This window comes from Triturus cristatus, chromosome 7 (genome assembly GCF_964204655.1).
Source record: "Triturus cristatus chromosome 7, aTriCri1.1, whole genome shotgun sequence".
In the NCBI taxonomy this organism is placed as follows: domain Eukaryota; kingdom Metazoa; phylum Chordata; class Amphibia; order Caudata; family Salamandridae; genus Triturus; species Triturus cristatus.
The window spans coordinates 824,577,973-824,605,207 of record NC_140590.1 but is presented as its reverse complement, the minus strand read 5'-3'; the positions used below and the strand labels follow the sequence as shown (position 1 = coordinate 824,605,207).

The 27,235-nt window shown below is 41.6% G+C and overlaps 1 protein-coding gene across 3 annotated transcripts in view; it reads right to left on the bottom strand.

Annotated features, from left to right (window-relative positions):
* Positions 1-27,235, bottom strand: part of FLT4 (fms related receptor tyrosine kinase 4) — a 486,636-nt gene that overhangs the window by 43,156 nt on the left and 416,245 nt on the right. For all 3 annotated transcript variants that reach the window (XM_085617743.1, XM_085617741.1, XM_085617742.1), the window contains 4 exons: positions 26,603-26,702; positions 25,882-25,987; positions 21,888-22,027; positions 18,167-18,287 (listed from right to left, as the gene is read on the bottom strand). In XM_085617743.1, coding sequence (XP_085473869.1) covers positions 18,167-18,287; positions 21,888-22,027; positions 25,882-25,987; positions 26,603-26,702 — 467 coding nt within the window. The remainder of the gene's footprint in view (positions 1-18,166; positions 18,288-21,887; positions 22,028-25,881; positions 25,988-26,602; positions 26,703-27,235) is intronic.

Below are 27,235 nucleotides of genomic sequence, written 5' to 3'. Positions count from 1 at the left end.
TTTGGATTTTGCTTTTGGGACATTTTTAGGATTACAGTTTATCAATATAAATATTTGGAGGCATATCAAAGTCACAATCTTAGTAAGAACTGGACATACCCAGTCCCTTCTTTTCATAAATTCTTTATTTTTCAAATGATAATTAAATTCTATTCCATTAAACAGTATGTGCTATAGAATAGAAACCATGCTAACATCATACATATGAATTTGTTTCTCATTTGAAGATTAGAAAATAATTTAAGCAAAGAAGTGTCTGGAATTGTTCAGTTCTTACTAAAACTATACATTGAATGTGCCTCCCAATACTTATATCAACAAACTGTTGAACGGAATGACACTAGTACATGTAGATGCTGCTAGGAGGCCTTAGCGCTGGGCTTTGTAACTCTGTTACCCAAACATATTGTTTTCAATTTTAGGATTCTTTTTAGCCGATTTTCTACTGAAGCTCTAAGCCTTCCATTGGCGAACAGTGGCATACTTCTGCAAAGTTGAGGGTTTTATCTTCCTTGATGTTTTTGAGCATACAGAGCCTGGAATGAATTGCACTCAATGATTTATTGCTCGGTGTGATACATGGTATGGGACGTACTGTTGTGGTACACCTGTGCCAGTAGGCACATGGAGATTCTCAAGTGTGTTGACAATTTTGTTTTTGAGTTGCATTGACAGTTGGCAAGAATAAGAAGAGGGGCACTACCAGGCATGATGATAATATGCCCAACTCATTTGTAGTTTTGGATTTCTTGAAGCGGGTTGGGGTTGTCCAAGTGTGAAAACTCAGGCAGTAAACCTCTGTTTTATCTTGACCGAGCAATTGGCTTCCGGTACTGTTTTTTGGGGGACTCGTGTTAGGACTTACTTGAGACTTGGAAAAATTCTTCCTTACTTCTTGAAGATTAGTTATTTCCTTAGCCTCTGTTGGAACCTGTAGTCCCAAATCTTCATAGGAGGAGGGTGAGTGGAACTTTCATTAAGCTCCAAAGATGCAGTTATACAATAGTATAACTGCAGTGCATTCTGCATATCCTGCTGATCTCTGTTAAACTGGTCTGTTTTAAGCCTGATGTCGGACTCTTGAAACTCAGATTAAGTTAACACATCTAACGTTAATCTTTAAGCACGTGTTGAAAACAGAAAATGTTTTGAAAACACAGACAATATGAAATATACGTCAGATTTTACAGTATAAATAAAATAGCCGCAATGACCTTTGAACATTGTTACTTTGGTATGCGACAAAGTATCCCAACTAACCTCTTACGGTTATGTAGCATATAGGACATTATTGTGCCCTGTCAGAGGAGATGTGCTCATGAGTTAGGAACTAGATATCAACTCAACATGTGGATCTTTGGGGCGTGGATCCTTCCTAATAATTTAGATGTCTTTAGTGAATAACTTTACGTATTACATGTACTTATTGAAATATACCTCTATTCTAATAGAATGGAAGTTTGTAAAAGAAAATTATAAAGTCCAATTTGGCGAAAATATGAACGAATTTCTAATCTAGCCTAATGTGTATTTGGCATATTTAAAGCTTTGGTGATATGCCACTGGTTTGAAAAAAATACTTGTGAATATGGCAAATAACATGCAGAGTAACCCCAACTGTTTCTGGTCCGGATTCCAGTCAAAGCTCTGGCTGGGAAGCAGCCATCAGCTGAAATCTGAGTGGGTTATAGATCACGCAAATCCTGTGTTTAATTACGCTTGTACTCTGTCTGGTCGCACTCTTATACTCTCCTGCAGTGCTTAATTTGTAAAATATTAAGTGCCAGGGCTCTGACCAGGAGGCCACTGCAGCTTGCACCACACATCGCCCTTGTCATCGCTGCCAAAACAAATACTAACCATCTCTCTCGCATGTAAATGCAACAGTTCAGATTATTCCAGGTCCCCACAACTAAAGGAATGGCTGGGGAGGCAGGTATGAGCACTATTTTAATGTATATTCCTAAACAACGGTTGTTCTGCTCATCTCAAAATTAGATGAGCAGTGCCACCATGTGGTAGACTGTCAACAGCATACTTAAAAGAGTTAGGTGCCGGTGCCGAGCACTGGAAACAAATTAAGTGCTGGTGCTGAGCACCGGAAAGCACCGGCTCAAATTAAGCACTGCTCTCCTGGAATGACATTTATACAAGTTCAATACCTCTGCTGTTCCTATTGGCCGAGGTAAATACAGTTTTTGTGATCGGTCAAATTTAAGTCCCACCAGCTAACTTTTTTTCCGTTCATTTACAATTTTCACTTTACCATGACCATATTTTTTGCCTTTGATAATGAAGTTCCAGTGATTCACTGACGAACTGCGTGTAGAGCAAAACTTGTACCCCATACAATTACAGCCAAACAATTCAGGGATTAAAATCCATATATTTGCTGTAGGTGAACACGCCAGATTTCAAATGCTACTTTTAATTTTCATAATCTAATAATCCTGTGAAAATCGCACATATTCCATCTATCATTCTGCATGGCCATCACGCATGACACGGAAGCATTTCCGATGTAGCATCCTAACGAAAACAACATCCTTCCAACCACGCACCCTATCTAGTGTAGCATCCTACTCATGTAGGAAAGCACTTCAACGCCCCATATTTCGGTAGTAAGCACTATATAACAGCTCCAATACAATACAATACAATATCTGGATTTCTCAGCCTTGATTGTGTGAAGTACACCAGCCTCATTAACCAAAGTGATGTTTGGTATATAGTCTACTACATGGCTTAGAAGAACGGTGGTGCTCCTGGCCATACAACATTTTTCTATAGAACCCATGTTTTTCATCGGTGGACTGAATAATCATACATTTCCACTAGGGGTTCTCCATTTTTTGGACTTGGTCTCCGTTAGAGCTAAGTCCTGGTGACATGGGGACACTCAAATAGTACCCATTTTCTGAGTAAAATTGTCTGTAATCCCTGAATTGTGAAGGGTGATTCTGGTTCAGAGAGATTGACCTTTTTTTGCTCTTTCATAGTGTATGTCTAGTTCTTATAACAGGGCCCCCTTGCCTTCACCATGCTTTGGACAGCTATAACATGTGGGTGTATTTTTGCATGGGGAGGGATCTGTGCTTTATGGATTGGCCTGGGGAATGGTGGAGTCTGTTGGGACACAGTGGCCTTGCCGCTTAAGATGATGCTTTTCTTTGTATATGCTGGCTACAGGGGTGTGGAAATTAATAAACTATCTACTTGTCCATGGGACAAGTTGCTTCATAAATCTACTTGTCCTGTAACAAAATCCACTTGCCCCTTTGGTGCTATGTAATGCAGCGACAAATTATGGCATCAATCTCATCATATAAGAGCTCTGATATAGCCTCTCTGATTATGCAAGGGCTCATACCATAGTAGTGTTTGAATACTTGCAATCCCCTTATGTTGACATGTTTCCGCAGATCTACATACTGAGGCTGAAGGTAGTGGTAAGCAATAGTTCCAGGGTTAGAATGCCCTTTTTGAGTCTGTGCAAACCTTCTAACGTGCATGTTTTAAGGGTTTTCAACAACTCTTCTCAAATGTTTTCCCATACTGAGAAATGTCTCAAATTTACTCCTGACAATGGCAGATGTAAACCATCTTCCAGAGTTGGGGAAAAAAGTGGTTGGAGGGAAAGTAAACTTGCAAACACTCAGATTTTTTTCACATGAGCAAATCTACACATGCACATTTGCTCATGCTAAAAAGCAGTTCAAAAATATTTTCTAGGAGTACTATTTCTTTTCCTACTTCTGGTAATTCTTGGGAATTCATGAAAGCCGTATAGCTGCACTTAATGCAAGGACATATACCATGAGTGCCCTTTTGAGACTTTCTTTAATAATTGTGCCCCTGATTTGGTCTGGCGTGGACCGTGGCCTGTTGTGTTTATTAAAATTCTGTCTCTCTCCCTCTCTGTATCGGCTCGCTTCACTGTGAGTGACCGCATTCTGCTCTTTCACAAGGAGCATATCTGCGCACAAATTAGTTTTGTTCAGGACAAGTAACTACTGTGGCAATGTGTGCTTTATGAGACCAAAACCAATTTCTGCTTTTGCCAATGTTTGTTATAATGGTGATGACCCAGCTGCTCCCACACCATTAAGGTTTTACAAAAACCATGCCACACATTGACAAAACTAAAAAGCTGACCATCAGGTTTAGACCTACTGGCTTTGCCAATGCTTGTTTATGTTTGTTTCCCATACTCTTATTGAAACTAGTAACACTGATTTTCCATTATGAATATTTTTGGGAAATACTAGCATGCATTAACACATGTTACTTAGTGCAGTCGGAGCTTAAAACATTTACTTAGAGCGCTCACCCTATTAATAAAGGCTTCTTAATTAATGAACAAACATATAGGAACTGATGGTCTAAAGGAAAAAGGCTTGTAAGAAACTACACCACCTCTAGTGTATAAAGAGAAAAGTAACTATACATCTCCAAATAAACATTAGACAAGACACACCGAGAGTTGTCAGGATTTCCATCAACTGCCAAAGAGAGGCCAGTGTCATCATCTGGTCATCCTTCAATCATGGCCACTTTTCCTCAAAGCCTTGAGGGGAATCATGTGGCTACCAGATTGCAACTGATCCAACAAAGTATAGTCACAGAAGGAAAGAAACCAGAGGTAACTGTTGATTGTAATGTTGAGATATAGTATGTATTCTCTTATTTGGTGGAGATGATAATCGTGCAGTGCAAAAATAGTGAAAAATAAAAAGGAGTTGGAGAAGAGAGAAACAGCCTTTAATCACTATCTCTATACCACTCCTCTTAAAAACGTGCTAAAGCAACATGGAACAAATAAGTTGCTTCACAGTGGGTCAACTAGTTTCAGCCTAGATGGAACAGTGTCCGGCTTTCTTCAGGACCTATATAGCAAGGTGTGCTACTGCACCAGTGAATTTGTGATTTAAAATCCAAAAATTGTCAAAAAGTACAACCTTATATGATGAGATCTCAAAAAAGGACAGGGTGATCTTCACTCCTGGAACAATAAAATAGAGAAATCAGGATTGTCTACATATAAGGGAATCAATACATCATTTACAAATCTCAGTAACACTTAAAGTGGTGCGGTGCTCATTTATACAAGCCAAAAAACCATTAGCGCACTCAAAAAATGAATAAATCATTGACCATGTGCACTCACCTGTACCTTTCTAGATACAGACCTCACCTCACCTGGTCACTAACTCAGGGATAGGGAGACCCCGCTCTATAATTATAAGAGAGTAGATCAATGTTAGTTTGGAAGATACTCATTATACCTTCTAACATGTATTAAAAACCTAGTGTAGTCCGTTTATCAACATTTTATCTACCAAAACAGTGTAGACACAGGGGGGAGGGGGGGGAAGAAGAAAAGAACTGTTTACCCTCACCATTGAGGTTATAACCTACTTGTATGTAGTCACCTAGATATCATGCTCGCTAGGTATTGAACCCGAGCGCCAGCAGATGCAGCAGTATCTGTCGGTGAATGTTACTACTAGGGCAACAGATACAAGTATACGCGGACGCCCGGTCTATCGAGGGTAGTGGGGCGTGTTGTTTGTAGTGTCCTTTGTAAGTACTACGAAAGGTATTAAGAACAAACGCTATCTAATGAAAGTGTATCTAGCGTTAATATGGCAACTATTGTTGTCACTCACAAACTTGGTATGAAAGAAAAGAAAACGGGTGACGAGTGTTTTGCTACCCTGAAAGCGGGGCAACGCTAATGTTGCTAACGTTGATGCTGAAAGGCGGCTATTTCATACACATTGGACATTTCAAAAAGACGATAAAGTTCGAAAAAGGCTCGAACAAAGCTCACCTGTCCGTCGGTGCCTCGGGCTCCCCTGTGTTTGTGGGAGGTGCCGAGGTTCCGATCAGGTGGTGTATTTACGTTTGCGCGTGACGTGCAACGCATTGTCAATCAGAGCAAACTGTAAAGACTACAAGATGACCTCATCTATACAGGAAGTAGTAGTTTTGACGGTGTTCGTTGTGAACAATAAAGTTAACCAGACCTTCAGTGATTCCTCGACTGCATGAGTGTCAGCATGAGTGAGATGTAACAAAACTATTCATATTATAACAGCGCATAATGTTGGTATTACATTTCAATGGTGCCGTATAGTTGGTGTACCTGCGTGTGTGCGTTATAAACTGCGCATTGCCAAAAGAGTCTGTAAGAACTACATGATGACCTCATCTATGCAGGAAGTGGTAGTTCAAACAAAGTTAGTATTGGAATTACTGTGAACGATAAAGTTAAAGTTAACCAACAATCTAGTGATTCCTCGACTGCGTGAGTCTAAGCATAAAACATAAAACATGTGGCCCTTGTAACTATGCACCAGGACTAGTTGTGACACAGAGTCTCACAATAGGATATAGACATAACATCTCAAAGTCCTGACCAGTTAGACATTGGTATATAGGATATAGAATGTTGACAACGAGACACGCTGTTGTGAGTTGTTCTGATTCATGTTATAGTCCTCCCTTTAAATTAACTAGTACAGGTACTAGAGAGGAATAAACTCTAAGATCATACAACATTATTGTACTGGCTGTTCCTCAATGGACTATGATAAAGTGGTCCATGGTATCGCATCGTTGAGTCCGGTCTGGTCACTATGCAATTTAAAAACCCAACGCTGTTCTTTGTTGAACAAAAATTGGGTTTTGTTCGTGATGTGTGATGGTATGAATGGTTTTTCTAAAACCGTCCAAACAAAGTCTTCTGCTTTGTGGTTTTTTTCAACAAAATGTCGAGTCAACTTCGTGTTGGTCTTGCTACATCTGAATGTACTTTTGTGTTCCTGCATTCGTATTTTAACTTTGCGAGTTGTCATGCCTACATACTGGTATTGACATGGGCACTTCAGAAGGTAAATGAGGTGGTCACTGTTACAGTTAGTAAATGATTTCTGTAACCAAGGTCTGTTCGTACCTATATCAATAGATTTGGAGTGTCTGGTTTGGGGACACACAGCGCACCCCCCACAAGGATAGTGACCTTGGATGGCTGGTAGGTTCCACAGAGTACCTTGTGTGGGTACTTCTCGTTCTCTTGGGCGGGTGTTGACCAATTTGTCTCGGAGATTCTGGCCCCGTTTAAATGCAAAAAGAGGCATGGGGATTTTTTGATTACTGGTATTCAAAATCCTCCAGTTCTTCCGGATACTTTTCTGAACGCCATTGGAAAGTGTGCTAAAGGTATGAACGAAAGTGAGGCGCTCGAGGGGTGGTTTTGTAGGTTGAGGTTCAAGTAATGCATCTCTGTGATTGTTCAATGCCCGTTTGCATGCATTTTTTATCAGTTTCTTAGGATACAGTTTCACTGATAGCTGATTTGAAAGGTCACTAGCATGCTGTTTGTACAAATCAACAGACGAACAATTCCGTCGGAGACGAAGAAATTGCCCGAACGGTAGATTATCTCTCAAAGATTTGGGGTGTTGGGAATCATATCTTAGAAGGGAGTTGCAGGCCATGGGTTTGCGATAGAGTTCGCTGGCTAGGCCGTTAGGTGTCACAAAAATAGACAGATCCAAGAAGGAGATTCTGTTTTTATGTGCTTCTAGCGTGAACTTCAAGAAAGCATTGCGGGTGTTCAGCCATTCTTGAAAGGATGTAACCGATTCTAGACTGCCTCTCCACACTACCAAGATATCGTCAATATACCTCTTCCATAGTCTAATAGACTGATGGAAGGGGTTAGTCTCATTGAGAACATGATCTTGTTCAAACCTATGAACGTACAGGTTCGCCAGACTAGGCGCAAAAACACTTCCCATGCTCGTACCCGAGACTTGGAGGTAGATCTTGTCTTCATACATGAAAAAATTCTCTTTCATAGCAAGCTGTGCTAGTGTCATGATAAAATTGACTGGCGTGATGGAATCCAAGTTCGCTGCATTGAGGATGGAAGCTATGGTATCCAATGTTTCATCTTGCGGAATGGATGTATAAAGCGATTCTACATCAAAAGAAACAAGCAGATCTTGTTCTAAATCAAAGTCTACTGTGGGAAGGAGGCGAAGTACATCTTTGGTGTCTTGAAGATAGGTCGGCATATCCTTCACTAGTGGTCTCAAAAAGAAATCTACGAACGTAGACAGAGGTTCTAATATGGAACCGATACCTGATATGATTGGTCTACCAGGTGGAGGTCTTTGGGTCTTGTGAATTTTTGGTAATGTATAGAAATATGGCATTACCGGATGAGTGGTCTTCAGATAGGTGCTTTCCTGTGAGGTTATCCAACCTGCAGTAAGTCCTTCTTCTACCAGCCTAGAGATGGTTCTGGCAATCCTTTCAGAAGGATCTTCTTTTAAACGACGATAAAATCTGTCATTGTCTAGTTGTCTGAGGCATTCTTCTCGGTAGTTCTGGGTATCCATTATGACTGTCGCTCCCCCTTTGTCAGCAGGCTTGATAGTTATCCCTCTATCTTCAGTGAGCGAGCGAAGAGCGATTGATTCACGCTTGGAGAGATTACTATAACTCTGTACTTTGTTTGAACAGAGATTCGTAATGTCTTCTTGTACTTTCATTTCGAAAGTCAATACTTGTGGTGGAATTTGGTGCACTGGAGGATTAAATGTAGATCGTATCTTCAAGCCTGTGTTGGTAGTGTCTGTGGTGGGTGTTGACATATCTTTATCTTTAAAGAAATGATGTAGGCGAATCTTGCGGAAGAATTTCGCAAGTTCGCATTGTATTTGGAAATCGTTACCACAGGATGTGGCTACGAAACCTAGACCCTTATTGAGAACTGATTGTTCATCAGGGGTGAGAACCCTCTGGCTAAGATTGACGATCAGATTTCTGCCGGGTTCTGCCCCGGTAGGGGTTGGTTCTGCTTGGATCTGCTGCGGGTGTTCACCTGTGGGGCGACTGGAGTTGTTAAATCCCAATGAACTTGTGTTCGTTGGTTTCTTCTTCTGCCTCTGGTCCGGCCTCTGCCTGACCCTAAAAAAGCCTGGTTGGTAAAGTCCTGCATTTGCATTGGATATGCACTTGGTTGTGGGAAGTGCTGTGGAGGGAAACCCCACGGAGAGGGGGGCCACCATTGTTGAACCTGTGGTGTCATATATCCTCTCCAAGGACGTCTTGAGCCACGGCCTCTTGGTTGTTGTCTAGTTGTTTCTGGGAGTTCAGAGTCACTTGAGTAATCTTCTGAGCTACTGCCTGAATAATTTGAACCATATCTTTTCCCTTTCCTGTTGAATTCTGCGGGAGTGTAGTTATCACTGGTGTAGGGGTACACTACTTCGTGTTTGAATTTGGCCAGGTCTTTTTTAAATTTCTCGATCTTAGATATAAGAATCGCGTCCTTAAACTCTTTGTTAGATTTGTTGGAGTCATCTTGTTGTTTCTTAAAAAGGGTGCTAGTGATGGTAGTCTTAATCTGTGCCTCTATCACCTGTATTTCTATCAGGATAGCATCAGCTATACGTTTGGCCGTGGTGATAATCAAAATAAGCCAGTCGCGTGTACAGCGCCAGGCTATTAGGGACCAATCTTTTACAAAGCTTTTATCTTGTAAGAATAGTCGAGGAGCGTTGGTAACAATTAATCCCTGAGGTGCACAGTTTCCACGGAGATATTCTGCCATTATGGCGCCATGTATTATTGTACGTGAATGGGATTTCTTTAGAGTTGTTACTTTATCCCAATCATCTATACTGGCAATGGTGGTATTTGAGACACTGGTCAGTATGCTAGGTGTGGTGTCTAGTATCGACTGGAAATCCTGACAACTCTCGGTGTGTCTTGTCTAATGTTTATTTGGAGATGTATAGTTACTTTTCTCTTTATACACTAGAGGTGGTGTAGTTTCTTACAAGCCTTTTTCCTTTAGACCATCAGTTCCTATATGTTTGTTCAGTATAAGTATTGGGGATTGGAACTAGATCAGGTCGGTAAATCTTCCCTCAGACCCTTTTGTCTCCTTCTCGGAGCAGTGTATAATGTTATTGAGCAGCGACTAGCTGCGGGTCTTTTTTACATACCTATATTTGCTCTGGCGTCGTTCCTTGAAGAGCATTAACCCTTTGGTAATGCGCAAGCTAGGCGCAATCCCATTGTGATTACCAAACAATTGTCCGTTGTCCCATTTGTTCCCACTGCATCTCTTTGCAGTTTTTTCCATTCTAATCACAGATATGGCTGAATTTAGCGGTCTTACATATGACGACTCTCTCTACCAGTCGATACTAGACACCACACCTAGCATACTGACCAGTGTCTCAAATACCACCATTGCCAGTATAGATGATTGGGATAAAGTAACAACTCTAAAGAAATCCCATTCACGTACAATAATACACGGCGCCATAATGGCAGAATATCTCCGTGGAAACTGTGCACCTCAGGGATTAATTGTTACCAACGCTCCTCGACTATTCTTACAAGATAAAAGCTTTGTAAAAGATTGGTCCCTAATAGCCTGGCGCTGTACACGCGACTGGCTTATTTTGATTATCACCACGGCCAAACGTATAGCTGATGCTATCCTGATAGAAATACAGGTGATAGAGGCACAGATTAAGACTACCATCACTAGCACCCTTTTTAAGAAACAACAAGATGACTCCAACAAATCTAACAAAGAGTTTAAGGACGCGATTCTTATATCTAAGATCGAGAAATTTAAAAAAGACCTGGCCAAATTCAAACACGAAGTAGTGTACCCCTACACCAGTGATAACTACACTCCCGCAGAATTCAACAGGAAAGGGAAAAGATATGGTTCAAATTATTCAGGCAGTAGCTCAGAAGATTACTCAAGTGACTCTGAACTCCCAGAAACAACTAGACAACAACCAAGAGGCCGTGGCTCAAGACGTCCTTGGAGAGGATATATGACACCACAGGTTCAACAATGGTGGCCCCCCTCTCCGTGGGGTTTCCCTCCACAGCACTTCCCACAACCAAGTGCATATCCAATGCAAATGCAGGACTTTACCAACCAGGCTTTTTTAGGGTCAGGCAGAGGCCGGACCAGAGGCAGAAGAAGAAACCAACGAACACAAGTTCATTGGGATTTAACAACTCCAGTCGCCCCACAGGTGAACACCCGCAGCAGATCCAAGCAGAACCAACCCCTACCGGGGCAGAACCCGGCAGAAATCTGATCGTCAATCTTAGCCAGAGGGTTCTCACCCCTGATGAACAATCAGTTCTCAATAAGGGTCTAGGTTTCGTAGCCACATCCTGTGGTAACGATTTCCAAATACAATGCGAACTTGCGAAATTCTTCCGCAAGATTCGCCTACATCATTTCTTTAAAGATAAAGATATGTCAACACCCACCACAGACACTACCAACACAGGCTTGAAGATACGATCTACATTTAATCCTCCAGTGCACCAAATTCCACCACAAGTATTGACTTTCGAAATGAAAGTACAAGAAGACATTACGAATCTCTGTTCAAACAAAGTACAGAGTTATAGTAATCTCTCCAAGCGTGAATCAATCGCTCTTCGCTCGCTCACTGAAGATAGAGGGATAACTATCAAGCCTGCTGACAAAGGGGGAGCGACAGTCATAATGGATACCCAGAACTACCGAGAAGAATGCCTCAGACAACTAGACAATGACAGATTTTATCGTCGTTTAAAAGAAGATCCTTCTGAAAGGATTGCCAGAACCATCTCTAGGCTGGTAGAAGAAGGACTTACTGCAGGTTGGATAACCTCACAGGAAAGCACCTATCTGAAGACCACTCATCCGGTAATGCCATATTTCTATACATTACCAAAAATTCACAAGACCCAAAGACCTCCACCTGGTAGACCAATCATATCAGGTATCGGTTCCATATTAGAACCTCTGTCTACGTTCGTAGATTTCTTTTTGAGACCACTAGTGAAGGATATGCCGACCTATCTTCAAGACACCAAAGATGTACTTCGCCTCCTTCCCACAGTAGACTTTGATTTAGAACAAGATCTGCTTGTTTCTTTTGATGTAGAATCGCTTTATACATCCATTCCGCAAGATGAAACATTGGATACCATAGCTTCCATCCTCAATGCAGCGAACTTGGATTCCATCACGCCAGTCAATTTTATCATGACACTAGCACAGCTTGCTATGAAAGAGAATTTTTTCATGTATGAAGACAAGATCTACCTCCAAGTCTCGGGTACGAGCATGGGAAGTGTTTTTGCGCCTAGTCTGGCGAACCTGTACGTTCATAGGTTTGAACAAGATCATGTTCTCAATGAGACTAACCCCTTCCATCAGTCTATTAGACTATGGAAGAGGTATATTGACGATATCTTGGTAGTGTGGAGAGGCAGTCTAGAATCGGTTACATCCTTTCAAGAATGGCTGAACACCCGCAATGCTTTCTTGAAGTTCACGCTAGAAGCACATAAAAACAGAATCTCCTTCTTGGATCTGTCTATTTTTGTGACACCTAACGGCCTAGCCAGCGAACTCTATCGCAAACCCATGGCCTGCAACTCCCTTCTAAGATATGATTCCCAACACCCCAAATCTTTGAGAGATAATCTACCGTTCGGGCAATTTCTTCGTCTCCGACGGAATTGTTCGTCTGTTGATTTGTACAAACAGCATGCTAGTGACCTTTCAAATCAGCTATCAGTGAAACTGTATCCTAAGAAACTGATAAAAAATGCATGCAAACGGGCATTGAACAATCACAGAGATGCATTACTTGAACCTCAACCTACAAAACCACCCCTCGAGCGCCTCACTTTCGTTCATACCTTTAGCACACTTTCCAATGGCGTTCAGAAAAGTATCCGGAAGAACTGGAGGATTTTGAATACCAGTAATCAAAAAATCCCCATGCCTCTTTTTGCATTTAAACGGGGCCAGAATCTCCGAGACAAATTGGTCAACACCCGCCCAAGAGAACGAGAAGTACCCACACAAGGTACTCTGTGGAACCTACCAGCCATCCAAGGTCACTATCCTTGTGGGGGGTGCGCTGTGTGTCCCCAAACCAGACACTCCAAATCTATTGATATAGGTACGAACAGACCTTGGTTACAGAAATCATTTACTAACTGTAACAGTGACCACCTCATTTACCTTCTGAAGTGCCCATGTCAATACCAGTATGTAGGCATGACAACTCGCAAAGTTAAAATACGAATGCAGGAACACAAAAGTACATTCAGATGTAGCAAGACCAACACGAAGTTGACTCGACATTTTGTTGAAAAAAACCACAAAGCAGAAGACTTTGTTTGGACGGTTTTAGAAAAACCATTCATACCATCACACATCACGAACAAAACCCAATTTTTGTTCAACAAAGAACAGCGTTGGGTTTTTAAATTGCATAGTGACCAGACCGGACTCAACGATGCGATACCATGGACCACTTTATCATAGTCCATTGAGGAACAGCCAGTACAATAATGTTGTATGATCTTAGAGTTTATTCCTCTCTAGTACCTGTACTAGTTAATTTAAAGGGAGGACTATAACATGAATCAGAACAACTCACAACAGCGTGTCTCGTTGTCAACATTCTATATCCTATATACCAATGTCTAACTGGTCAGGACTTTGAGATGTTATGTCTATATCCTATTGTGAGACTCTGTGTCACAACTAGTCCTGGTGCATAGTTACAAGGGCCACATGTTTTATGTTTTATGCTTAGACTCACGCAGTCGAGGAATCACTAGATTGTTGGTTAACTTTAACTTTATCGTTCACAGTAATTCCAATACTAACTTTGTTCGAACTACCACTTCCTGCATAGATGAGGTCATCATGTAGTTCTTACAGACTCTTTTGGCAATGCGCAGTTTATAACGCACACACGCAGGTACACCAACTATACGGCACCATTGAAATGTAATACCAACATTATGCGCTGTTATAATATGAATAGTTTTGTTACATCTCACTCATGCTGACACTCATGCAGTCGAGGAATCACTGAAGGTCTGGTTAACTTTATTGTTCACAACGAACACCGTCAAAACTACTACTTCCTGTATAGATGAGGTCATCTTGTAGTCTTTACAGTTTGCTCTGATTGACAATGCGTTGCATGTCACGCGCAAACGTAAATACACCACCTGATCGGAACCTCGGCACCTCCCACAAACACAGGGGAGCCCGAGGCACCGACGGACAGGTGAGCTTTGTTCGAGCCTTTTTCGAACTTTATCGTCTTTTTGAAATGTCCAATGTGTATGAAATAGCCGCCTTTCAGCATCAACGTTAGCAACATTAGCGTTGCCCCGCTTTCAGGGTAGCAAAACACTCGTCACCCGTTTTCTTTTCTTTCATACCAAGTTTGTGAGCGACAACAATAGTTGCCATATTAACGCTAGATACACTTTCATTAGATAGCGTTTGTTCTTAATACCTTTCGTAGTACTTACAAAGGACACTACAAACAACACGCCCCACTACCCTCGATAGACCGGGCGTCCGCGTATACTTGTATCTGTTGCCCTAGTAGTAACATTCACCGACAGATACTGCTGCATCTGCTGGCGCTCGGGTTCAATACCTAGCGAGCATGATATCTAGGTGACTACATACAAGTAGGTTATAACCTCAATGGTGAGGGTAAACAGTTCTTTTCTTCTCCCCCCCCCTCCCCCCTGTGTCTACACTGTTTTGGTAGATAAAATGTTGATAAACGGACTACACTAGGTTTTTAATACATGTTAGAAGGTATAATGAGTATCTTCCAAACTAACATTGATCTACTCTCTTATAATTATAGAGCGGGGTCTCCCTATCCCTGAGTTAGTGACCAGGTGAGGTGAGGTCTGTATCTAGAAAGGTACAGGTGAGTGCACATGGTCAATGATTTATTCATTTTTTGAGTGCGCTAATGGTTTTTTGGCTTGTATAAATGAGCACCGCACCACTTTAAGTGTTACTGAGATTTGTAAATGATGTATTGATTCCCTTATATGTAGACAATCCTGATTTCTCTATTTTATTGTTCCAGGAGTGAAGACCACCCTGTCCTTTTTTGAGATCTCATCATATAAGGTTGTACTTTTTGACAATTTTTGGATTTTAAATCACAAATTCACTGGTGCAGTAGCACACCTTGCTATATAGGTCCTGAAGAAAGCCGGACACTGTTCCATCTAGGCTGAAACTAGTTGACCCACTGTGAAGCAACTTATTTGTTCCATGTTGCTTTAGCACGTTTTTAAGAGGAGTGGTATAGAGATAGTGATTAAAGGCTGTTTCTCTCTTCTCCAACTCCTTTTTATTTTTCACTATTTTTGCACTGCACGATTATCATCTCCACCAAATAAGAGAATACATACTATATCTCAACATTACAATCAACAGTTACCTCTGGTTTCTTTCCTTCTGTGACTATACTTTGTTGGATCAGTTGCAATCTGGTAGCCACAAGGCTTTGAGGAAAAGTGGCCATGATTGAAGGATGACCAGATGATGACACTGGCCTCTCTTTGGCAGTTGATGGAAATCCTGACAACTCTCGGTGTGTCTTGTCTAATGTTTATTTGGAGATGTATAGTTACTTTTCTCTTTATACACTAGAGGTGGTGTAGTTTCTTACAAGCCTTTTTCCTTTAGACCATCAGTTCCTATATGTTTGTTCAGTATAAGTATTGGGGATTGGAACTAGATCAGGTCGGTAAATCTTCCCTCAGACCCTTTTGTCTCCTTCTCGGAGCAGTGTATAATAAAATTCTTAATTAATGAACCATAAATTCAAATTTGGACAGCATTAACATAAGGGCAAAAATATTACCTTAACTGCAGACAGTGCCCTTCCCTGATCCATAATGTGGTTCTGCAAACTGGCAGCCAAAGGGGTTGTGCTGCAGGGGGGTGGGCCTACTTGTCCCTAGGACAAAATACACATGAAAACGTGTTGCCCTTGACCCCAAACAATATGTCCTGGGTGTCGGGCTATAGGAATTCCACATCTCTGTGGCTATATCCATCTTGGACAAACCAGCCTTCATGTATGCATGCGCAGACTCATCCCTCAACCCTGTGTTCTTGGTAGGTAGGTGGAGGTCACTTATCCATTCCCTTTGTCCAGAGCAATATTAAGCTGCTGTGAGTAAAACTTTGTTTACTGTGTTGTCATCTCCCATGACAATGGAACAGGGACCGACCTATATGTGAGCCCAGTTCATATAGTCCCTGAGACCACTCCAAACTAGTCTGACTGTGGATTTTAGACAGCAACAGGGGATGCTCCACTGGGAACAGTCCAGCCTGAACTGCCAGGTCAGGTCCTACCTGAACACAACCAACCATGGACTGGTTTTGCCCTACTTAGGGGTCATCAGCTAGGTACAGTTTGGTTCCAGTGGCACAGTGTGCATTTGGAACTGACCCGATCCCAGGAAGGCTTGCTCAAGGGTCAGCGGACTGAAAGCTCTATCTACAAGATATCTGTATGGAATGAGTTTCCCCAGGGGTCGCAAAAACTTTTTTGGCCAGCTGGGCACTGGAACCAAGTTCAGAAGTTAGGATCATGGATCAGTTAGGATCATCTCTGCACAAGAGCTTGTCAGGCTGCACTGTCCTTCAACTAAAAAATAACCCTAAAGTGTAGATACTAATATCCCTTCTGCAGTGCTGTAAGACCCAAAAGGCCAGTGCTCTAGACATTCCTGTTGTGGGGTCTGGTTCTATTGCCCCTGAGAGGATCACAGGAGGAACTATTGCCAGCTATGAGAGCAGAGCCCCCTTCCCTCCAGATCCCCCACAGCTGGAAAATATTGCTTGCGACCAGTGGATTTTGAGATCCTGGCCCATCCATCCGAAAGCACCCTGGGGTGGAAATGCTACAATAGTAGTGCATTTCCACCCTAGGGTGCTTAAAAATAGGAACTACTCCGTCGCATGCCCGAAATGCATAAGTACTGATAACCAGCACTCGACGATTTTAGGGATTTATAGTTTTTGTACCTCGTTCCTTAAAGTAGCTTTTTCAACATTTATATATTTTTGGGAATAGATATATTTTTAAAGGTGATTAAAGTTAAAATAGTTCAGGAAGGTGAAGCGAATTTTCAAATTCAGATTATGTTTAAAACCGAATGAAAAGAAACACAATATTGTCAATTTAGAAACTAAGCATGACTCTCGTGAATTCATCTTCGATTTCGGTTTGGGGGTGATTCTGCTTTTGAAACATAGCACAGTGTACCATGAAATGTCAACGTGCTACATGAAATTCTCCTTCAATTTAGAATGATCCCAGAATGACTTGACTAAAGTTTTTTGGACAGTTGAATTTATAGAAAGCCCAAGGCCAGTGCATAAGCAGTTGCAGCGTAGATCATTAATTTCTGTGCAAACACAGCTCGATAGATTCTACTCACTGGAGTGCCCTTCCAAACAAGGCTGAATACTATGCGCAATTCGCAGTAGGCCTTTGATTCCATGGCTTTCTTTGGTTCCAAAGGCGTCCAAGCGCCTTAATTCACAGAAGTCAGATACTTCTATTGAATTATGGGCATTTAAGTAATTGAGAAATGTGACATTAGACACCAAAAATCGTGTAATTCAGAGGCATTTACATAAGTTGTTGTGACCTTTCCACTGTATTCAAATGTATTTTTTTTATTTATCCTGTCTATCCATGCTGTTGCTTGCTCCCAGCATGATTTAATCTTTTCATACCGAATGTATAAGGCTGTTGATTTTTGGACTGGAGCTTTGGGTAATATTATGAACTAAATAAATAAGTACCAGAAAAGACAAAAGTAATGATGGAGCGAGCTGATCTTTTTCTAGGTGTGTAATATGCCATTAATAAACTGTGTCAATAGTTGTTATGACTATAAAGCAATTTGGAATTTGATTTCTTCCATCACTATGCTTGCATGCACTGCGCTTCACAAGCCTGGAAGCAACGCATTCAGAAGTGGTCCTGCTCCCTCGACCTCTCAAGAATCTGGCAGTGAGCTGAAAGGGCAGAGTGCAGGAGGTGTGAGGATGCCTCTGGCATGAAGAATAGGTGTAGATCAGTCACCAGGCGTTGTGTTCTCTCAGTGGTGCTGCAGGGAAACGCCACTAGCAACACTGCAGCATTGCGCTAGCCTGCTCTCTCTCAAACAACCAATCTCAGTCTTCCCACGGTCTGTCACCAACTTGACCCATAGCTATCTCCTCGTGGGCCCGGGATCTTACCGAATGGCTCTTGTACGGTATATGGGTCATGGGAAACTCTTCAAACGTCTTCACCCGAGATGGACACCGGATCTGATTCCCTCCAGTGAAACAGCCCGGGAACGAGACACAGTTGTAATATCTGTTGAAGACAAGAAACATAGAAACAGCTACTCAGAAGGTTACAAGAACAACTTCTTTGGTACATTGAACCAACCACTCTGAGTTGAATGACCTTGGCACTTGGGGACTGATCCACAAAGCAAGTTGCCTGCGTAAGTTTAACTTATATATGAACATGGCTTGATTTAGAAGTGAAAATTGATTTTTGCATTCACAGAAACTGAAATTGAATTCATACACTGATTTACTCGCACTTAATATTACCTAACGTGGCATAATATCCAATGGGAGTAAATGTGTTGCAGTGGGTGGGGAATGAGTGTTTGAAAGCAAGGAGCCCAGGAGACTTTGTGTACACCACTCAAAGTAAAGTTTTTGTGGGTTAGCACAGTCTATAGTCTTTGTATATTTTTGGATAAGGAAAAATGTTCTTGTTCTATCTATTGGGCACTAACACATTTTTATTTCATTCATTAACTACAGAGACAAAGAAATACCATTCATTTTGACAGTAATAACGGGCCTTTCCAGCAGTCTACTTAGGAAGTAAACAAGCATAATCTTTGATACTTGCTTTTCCTTTGAATTCAATTGTTTTTTTAAAAAGTGGCAAACAAATACCAGTTTCAACTTTTCATGTTATACTAACTTTCCTCAAGACAGCCCATCGTAAAGAATTGACCCGATACTTAAAGATGGAACTCCTGGATAATACAACATTGCTTAAACCAACCTCACTAAAATACTTATGACAGACTTCAAGTCTAGAATCAAGTTACTTCAATTTGTGTCAACCTAAAAAGACCAGACCACATAACTCAAATGCTAAGAGCCCTTCATTGGATCCTGGTAGAGGGAAGGGTTAATTTCAAGTTCCTATCTACAATGCACAAAGTGTGCCCATGGTACCTTCAGACGCTAGTTACACCACCCGAAAAATCATCAGAACCAAAATATTTCCTATCTAAAGTCAAACTTTAAAAAACAGGAGACACTATTGACTGTCTTTCCAAACGGACTTTGAAAAAGGTTGAATACTTGAATTAATCCTAGCCACTTATAATGACTCGGGCTAAATTCCAACATACCATTTTTTAGCTATTCTGTGCTCATCTGTGCCATTACACACATGGCCTGCCATAAGCAAGTAAGTCTTGCTCCAGGGCAACCAGCACCTTCACACTTTGTCTGTCCATAGTTCTCAAATTCCTCAGACTTTATCCACGTGTACCAGGATCCAGGTACTTTGTTCCACACTCGTATCCATCCTCCTTTAAACATTGGCTATTTGCCGTAAGCTCCTTGTACTGTCTGCCTAAGTTCCTTAAAGTCTTTATATACTTTAACCCTCTCACTATGTCCACAAGCACAAATGTATCTTACACGTCTGCTCTTGTGCTCTAATATCCTCACATGGACCCACATTTCTCAAATTGTATGACCCAAGTACTTCACAGTATCTTTGTGTCCCAAGATCTTTACACTCATAGTAAGCCAGAAACTCATTACATTGTCTGTAAACACCCCTCTCTATTCATGGGCTGCACCTCATGCGTGCCTCAAGCACCATATACTTTTTAGGCATGTTCTGTGTATGCTCCCCAAGTCTGCACTGGCATGGCACACAAGCTGAGTTGGGACACAAGCGAGAGACTGTCTTCCTATCCCTTGGATTTACCCAAAGAGAATATAGCGGTCAGTATCTTCCTCTCTGCCGCCCAAGAACAGAGGTAGGAGCAATCTTTTCTCCCCATCCAGGTGAGATGGACTTAAAAGAACTGAAGCTATCCTGCACTTCCCGTTCCCCCAGACAGAAAAGCCAGCCTACTCTCTCCTGCCTGGGGACAATTAAGGAGCAGTCACGATGATTTATTAACACTTCCTTCTCAGAAGAGAGAAGTGAAAATCATCATACTCTTCAAGCCAGAAGACCGTGTATCGTCTACTATCCCCTACAACCCTATCTTGGGTACACATGCTCTATCATAATGATTGGTCAGTGGAAAATGTATTTCAACTTCAGCAACAGAGTTAATTTATCATATAAGTTTGGGGCATTACAAAGCTTATGGAATTATAGAATATTTTGCAATTGTCCAGACAAAAGTGGGAACTTCTGGGGTGTATTTATAAATGTTCGTCTGTATGCTTCCAGGCAGGTATGGTGCAAAGATTTTCAGTACTCAAGTCAAAATGAAAAATTTCCTCCTTGAGAATGCTAAGCATTTTTCAAGCATTTAGAGGTAATTTAGTACCACCACTTGGCAGTGCACTATAATTGATCGCTAAGTCTAACCTTGCTGGCCCATTATGTTCAAGAAACAATGAGATGGCGATATGACAATACACGTCGATGACGTTTATTTTGGAAAATATTAAAAGAAATATTTTAATAGCAGTTCATTACTGCACCAACACTATCCTGGGCAGTGGGAGGGAAGGAAAGTTGAGAGGGTTGGAGGAAGCAGAGAGGAATTTCCTCCTTCCAGAAACTACTTTGAACACGCATTGGCAAAGCCAATATGCCTCGCCTTTGGGATCTATTGGCTTTGCCAATGGTTTTTAGGCATGATGCACAGCTGTGTAGCACGGCCAAAGAATTTTAAAAAGCCTTTGACTTGGCTGGCGATGTCAATTTGTAGGTGTGTGCACCATGTTTTAGCGCAACAACAAAATTATGTCACTACCTTTTTTACCAATCCATGTTGGATCAGTAACTAAAAAGAAAAAAAATGTGCAGAAGTATTTTTTTTTAAGGGGGCGGGGATAAGTTACTGGGGGGATGGAAGCAATGGGGATAGTAAGACTGGGGGAGGAAGCAACATGAGGTGCGGTTGGGGGGCAGAAGCAACATGTGGGCGCAGGTGTGGGTAGACAACATGGAGGGCGCTAGTAGATAGAAAGCAGATTACACAGAGAAAAGTGTAGCGTTGGAGACAGGAAATGGGCAAAAGTGAGCTACTGGAGCAGGCGGGGTACATGCCCACAGAAAAGAAAGCAATGGGGGATACAGGAGGGTAGGCGCAACATGGAGGGAGAAGCACTTGGGCCATGGGGAGTAACACATGGTGCAGGGAAAGAGAAATACATGAGGGAGACAGCTGGAAAACACATGCACTCCCATGAAGTGCTTAACAAATATAAAAGTAGTGATTGAACTGCAAGCAGTGGAAGCACAGAAGTGAAGGCAAAGAAGCCAACCAGTTAAAAGAGAATGTAAAGTGGCTATGCTCTATGGAAGGGACAAACTTAATATTGACATGCTGGGAAATTAATAAAAAGCAGGCAAATGAGAGTGAGAGGAATGCCAACCAATGGTAAGGAATGGGTAGGCTCCAATCTCCTTGTTCGGTCGTGCTGTCTAATATGCGAGACCTAAAAATGGCACTCAGCATTTTATTTTGCAACACAATTTAACAAAAACAGTGATGAAAAAATTACATTTTTCAAATTCTTCAGTCCATCCATCCGTGTAAGCAGACCCCAACGTATTGTTCCCAAGTGTCTCGTACAGCCAGCCCCGCCCTGACGCTATGCACTAGCCGCTCATAAGATGAAGTAAGATCGCCCAGTCTTTCCTCCCTCGTGCTTTGATTGAAAGAATGTGTGGCAGACCCACCTGACACCGACGTTGTGGCAGGGCAATGCGAAGCCAAGCTCTTCCTCATCTGAATTTTGCTGTGCCGAAGAGGTTACCTGCGAGAAGCCATCGTCTTCGGAGCTCTGGGAGTCATTGAGCGGTATGTAATCCTTCCCCTCCTAAAGGGTCAAAAATTGAATGAAAAGATTGCGTTATGAGCACTTTTACAGGACTAAAAATTCCACTGGGGCAACCACTACCTTGAGGGTGGAAAGCAGTGCTTATTTGGGTGAGTGGAATTCCCAGGACTCTATGCCACAAGGACACATCATTTCCACCTGTCCTGGACCTTCAAGTCATGGTTTTCAAGTATAACAGTCACTTTGGTTTAATGAAAAAGACTCAAGACTACAAGTCCCAGAATGCAATGAATTGGTGCAGTAAATGAGGTGTCCTCGTGATATGATGACACCCATGGTGAGGAAACAGGTGGATACTGAGGTTTACAGAAGGCTAGTATGTTGGGTTGAAGGTGAAACTCTGTTCCAAGTGGGGAGTGCATCATGAACGCACTGCAAGGCATGTTATCAAAACGGGGTTTCTAAAGTAGTGTGTATTTTAGATAGTCATCTACATGCAAGAAAATACATGTTAGTGGTTGTCTTCCAAAGAAGAGAAGCTTCAACAGGTACAAGCACAACACCACATTTTTTCCTTCAAATCAAGAATATTAGAATCTATGTATCTACAGATTATTCCGCTATATTGCCATATCGTTTACTTCTGGTAATACACGATGCACTTTCCATCATCACCTGCTTAACTCAACACTTTTTTGTAACACCAGGACAATTTAATGTAGGTATCTTCCACATGATGTGGCGTCTCAACACCGATATGATTGGAATTTGATTTATTGTTTCTTTATTGTTTGATTCCTCATCCGTTTTTATTTATAAAATGTTCCACAAAGATGTATTGAAATCAAAAGCATGTAGCAGTAAAAAAAAAAAAAAAATTGTAGGTATACAACATAATTGTGGGAATACGACATCACCCCTCCTTACAGAAAAAAAGAAACTTAAAATATTATTGCTAAAACTGAAATACAGTTAACTAGCTAACCATCAACAGATGAAGAATAATTGGGAAGGTAAATTAAAACAAAGGGGCCCTAACTAGTGGCCCAGAAAATGTCGGTATGTGTGCAACTACTGTGATGGCACATGGGAAACAGCGTTTACAACGCTGGCAATACCACGCGGGTAGGTTACAACGCGGACGTTACATCGTCCGCGTTGTTACCACGTATGGCATTACATAGCAAGTCATTTCTATGACTTGCGCTAGATTGCGCGCAACACCAAGAAATGTGTTGAATTTTAAATCCAACACACTCCCTGCTGTTGCGCTAACTGGAGTAGGAATAGTAATTTATACTATTTCTAAGTCCAGCGCGCCATCTAGTGCAGGTCGTAGAAATGACTTGCGATGTAAAGCCATGCGTGGTAACAACGCAGACGATGTAAATTGTGCGTTGTAACCTACTGCGGGGTAATGGATGGCGTAGTAACATCATACATTCATCGCACATACATACCACAGTAATGAGTTTAACATCGCCCTCCTGCAGTATTCACCGGAAGAATTTCAGCGGGTCAAATGTGCTGAACTTTATCAGTGTGAAAATGGGCAGTCAGCAGAGGTGGATTTTTGTGCTGCAAGCACCAAAATCTGCAGTTATTCCCCATTATCAGTGACAAACTCGTAACTGCAGGTTTTTTAATGAAACCCTATAAATTCTGAGTTGGGTTTTATTAGTATGATAAATATCGCCCCAACAAAGGACCGCTCGTAATGAGAGCCTTAGTGATGGATATATAGATGAAGAACGTCTGTTGACCAGGACCAAAGTTTTACAATTGTACAGTCAGTTGCTGTCGTTTTCAAACAATTCTTGTAGAGCTTCTGCTTAGACTGGGCTAACAAACACTATTTCCGCTTCTAGTTTTTTGTAGTACTGAAGTAGTCTCGTCTTGAACGGTGTTTTTGTACTGACAGGCTTTTGTAGCCTTCTTGAAATGTGAAGCACCTGACTTGCGAATCTGTTGGTGGTTAACTAGTGCATGCACTCCAGGGCAGTGACTTGAAGTTTTAGTATGACATCTGCATACATTTTAATTTGAGCTTTTGCTCATCTGTCTTTCCTAACAACTTCTTTGTGATTCACTTGAAGTGTTACCTGGATTTGGGTATATATGTTAGATGAGTTTGTCTAGACATAACCTCATCTGGGCACTTTCCAGTGGACCCATGTGGAATTATTTTGGTAATCTTGTGAAATTAACCACAATGCCTGAATGAATGATACTTTCCTGTTCCTATTTGCCTCTCTGCCATACCCTTAGCCTGAGTCCAAAAATGAAGAAATGTTCCCATGTGCAACTCCCATATACGTTGATTTTACTACAACTAGTATGCTTCAGGTTTCAAATGTGTCATCTAAGACCAGACATAAAATTGCAGCAGATATCGAGGGCACTTCTCTGACTGTGGGAAATCTAGAAAACACTTCTACTTCTACTAAAAAATAATGCCCAAAACCTATTTGACCAAAGATACCTATATCTACCGTCGATCAAACAGTATCAGGTATTTCTACATCCTCAACTTTCGGAGGGCGGATCTTCGCTAGTAAACAGATTGATTGAATGACAGACTGAACTATGGCATCCAAAGCAAGGAACCACAAGTTTTCCACATATAAAACCTTATGTTACAGTGATTCTCCTCTGACTTTCATGAGCAATATCAGCTATATACTATTGTAATGACTGTGTAACACCTGCAGATCTTTTTTCTTCTATTAGACATTTGCTTTCATTGGTGATGTGTTTCCCCTGACGTTCAGTGATTCTATTAGACCCATATCTTCTTGTGAGGCTTTCATAAGGTCTACTTCTGGTATTCATTTCGATGTGGATTTCTTTACTAAGAAGTTGACATATTCTTCTGTAAGAGGTAGTCATTGTACAGTGGAGCAGGTGTCTCAAACTATAATCTTGTGGGTGTAATTCTTTTCCTGGCTAATGTTAGAAGCATATAGCAATTATCTCGCACTCGGATTACTGCTTAGGTTTATTATTTCTGGTTGTGAACGGGCTGTCTCAATATCAATCAAAATCCAGCTTGTATATAATACTTTGTGTCTGGGAGAGACTCAACTTGGCTCCTATTTTTCCTAATCAAACTGGGGTTGGATCTCCTGTCAGTTCAATGTATAATGAGGGATCACAAAATGCCAAATATTCTGCTGATGATCCATTTAGCATGATTTTGTTAAAAGCTGTTTTACAGTGTGCCGACCATGTAAATGGCTCACCACATCGTGTTAGCTCACAAAATGGTCTACTTATGGTGACATAATCTTTAATATATTTTGAAGTTACGGTGCAGATATGATCAGGAGGAACTGTGGTCTAGAGGAGCTGTGTTCAAGTAGAGTGGCATGGCTCCATGTACCAACTAGGGAGATATTTACTATTGAATATGTGGGACCGTGGAGGGGAAATATAATGTGGTCTAATGAATATATTGTCCTGTGGAGATGTGGTCTATTGGCTATATTACTATCTTGTTGACTTGTACAAAAGTGGGGCCCTCGCAAATCATCTTATTTACCTCTGTTCCATTACCCTTACTTTCCCAAAATGAAGAATTTGAAAATGGGTCGAATGTTGATATTTTGAAACACTCTATTTAAAGAGCTGCTTGGGTTAGACAAAGAAATAGAATTTGGTTTTCCTCTAACGACAGATAGCCCACTAACCTGTTTATCAATTAATTAGCATTATATTCCTTAAAATGTATATTAAGGATAGTTCTTTCAGTAACAGTACAACAAGTGCAATTCCATTTTGACTTTCCATTGTACTAGAATCTTTTTCAGAAACCCACCAAAGTATCACCTTTGATGAAACCTTTCACCACACAGTTACGTAACCTTTAGTTTTCTGATATGGTTCCTGCTTACCTGCTGGACATTCTCCTGCAGAAGGTTCCCAAGTATCTCAACAAGGTCAGAGAAGGTGGGCCGCTCTTTGGGGTCCCCGTACCAGCAGTTCAACATGATCCGGTAGCTATAGAGAGAGAGAGAGGGAGAGAGAAACATAAACCGGTTCTCTGTTGTATTGAGAAAACCTAGGTAGGTCTGGTGTAATGTGCGAAATGTGATAGCATATGTTGTATAGTCCTATATCAAAATAACAGAGACGATGATAGGGTCTGGAAGAAAGACCAACGACACAGAGGAGAGTGTGCCAAGGGGAAGAAATGGTTACATGGAGGAGAGCAAAATAACTTTATATGGTGGATGGAAAAAAAGTACAGTGAGAAGCTGACCACTGATATTGGGAATCCCTGTCCCTGAACTAAGAAGAGAAAACTGATATAATGTACATAGACTGAATAGGATGAGGGGCCATGTGCTGTCCCGCAAGAAACAAACAAGATCAATAAAAGTCCCCATAGTTAACCTCTTTGGACACTTGAGGCTTTCATTGAAGCTTGATGCTGCAATGCATGGTAATAACATTTTGCACACTTTTAGATACATTCTCCAAAGTGCTCTCTATTTTTTCTGCATACTTATTTACAGGCAAATACATATATGAATTCGTAGACGCACACAGTGATACTTGCATGTGTCTTATGCGTCCAGGCTAGTGGAATTGATCAAGGCAACGTAGACTTACATTTCCGCTGTGGCGTACTCGGGAGCTCTCATCCTGGTACCATCCTTTAGTCTCTGGCAGAACTCCTCATTGATCTGCACTCCGGGGTAGGGAGATCCACCTGCAGAGCAACAAGTGAGTGAGTATGGCTTTAAGGATAGCACCATTAACCAGGGATGGGAGAGGAGGGAGGAGATGACCCATGATCTCCTGACCTGGGTGACACATTCCTACTTGCATCTATATCTAACTTGGGCATGGACATTAGACTTAGGCCCTGATTATGAGTGGGTGTTTGTTTTCCGACCACTGTGTAAACAGGGGGCAGAATTATGAGTTTAGTTGTATTTAACGCATTCGATAATTATCAGATGTGTTAAACAACTCAACCTTTGTTAAATTTCAGCAGGTCAAACCTGGCAACATTCAACAAGGGAAAAGCATACAGTGTTGAGAGGCACCCCCTCACTTAGAGGAGGGGCGCGCTTTAGTCGTGCCAGGAAACCGAAGCCTGGGGGTGTCAGTAGGGATGGTCCTGCTACCTGATGACGTAGGGGGGCATGTTGGGAAAACCGCATGTTTTCAGCGGTACGTGAGGCCGGATCTCGTGTAGTTGGAGAGGGACGCCTGCGGGCACAAGTGGGTAACAGCAAT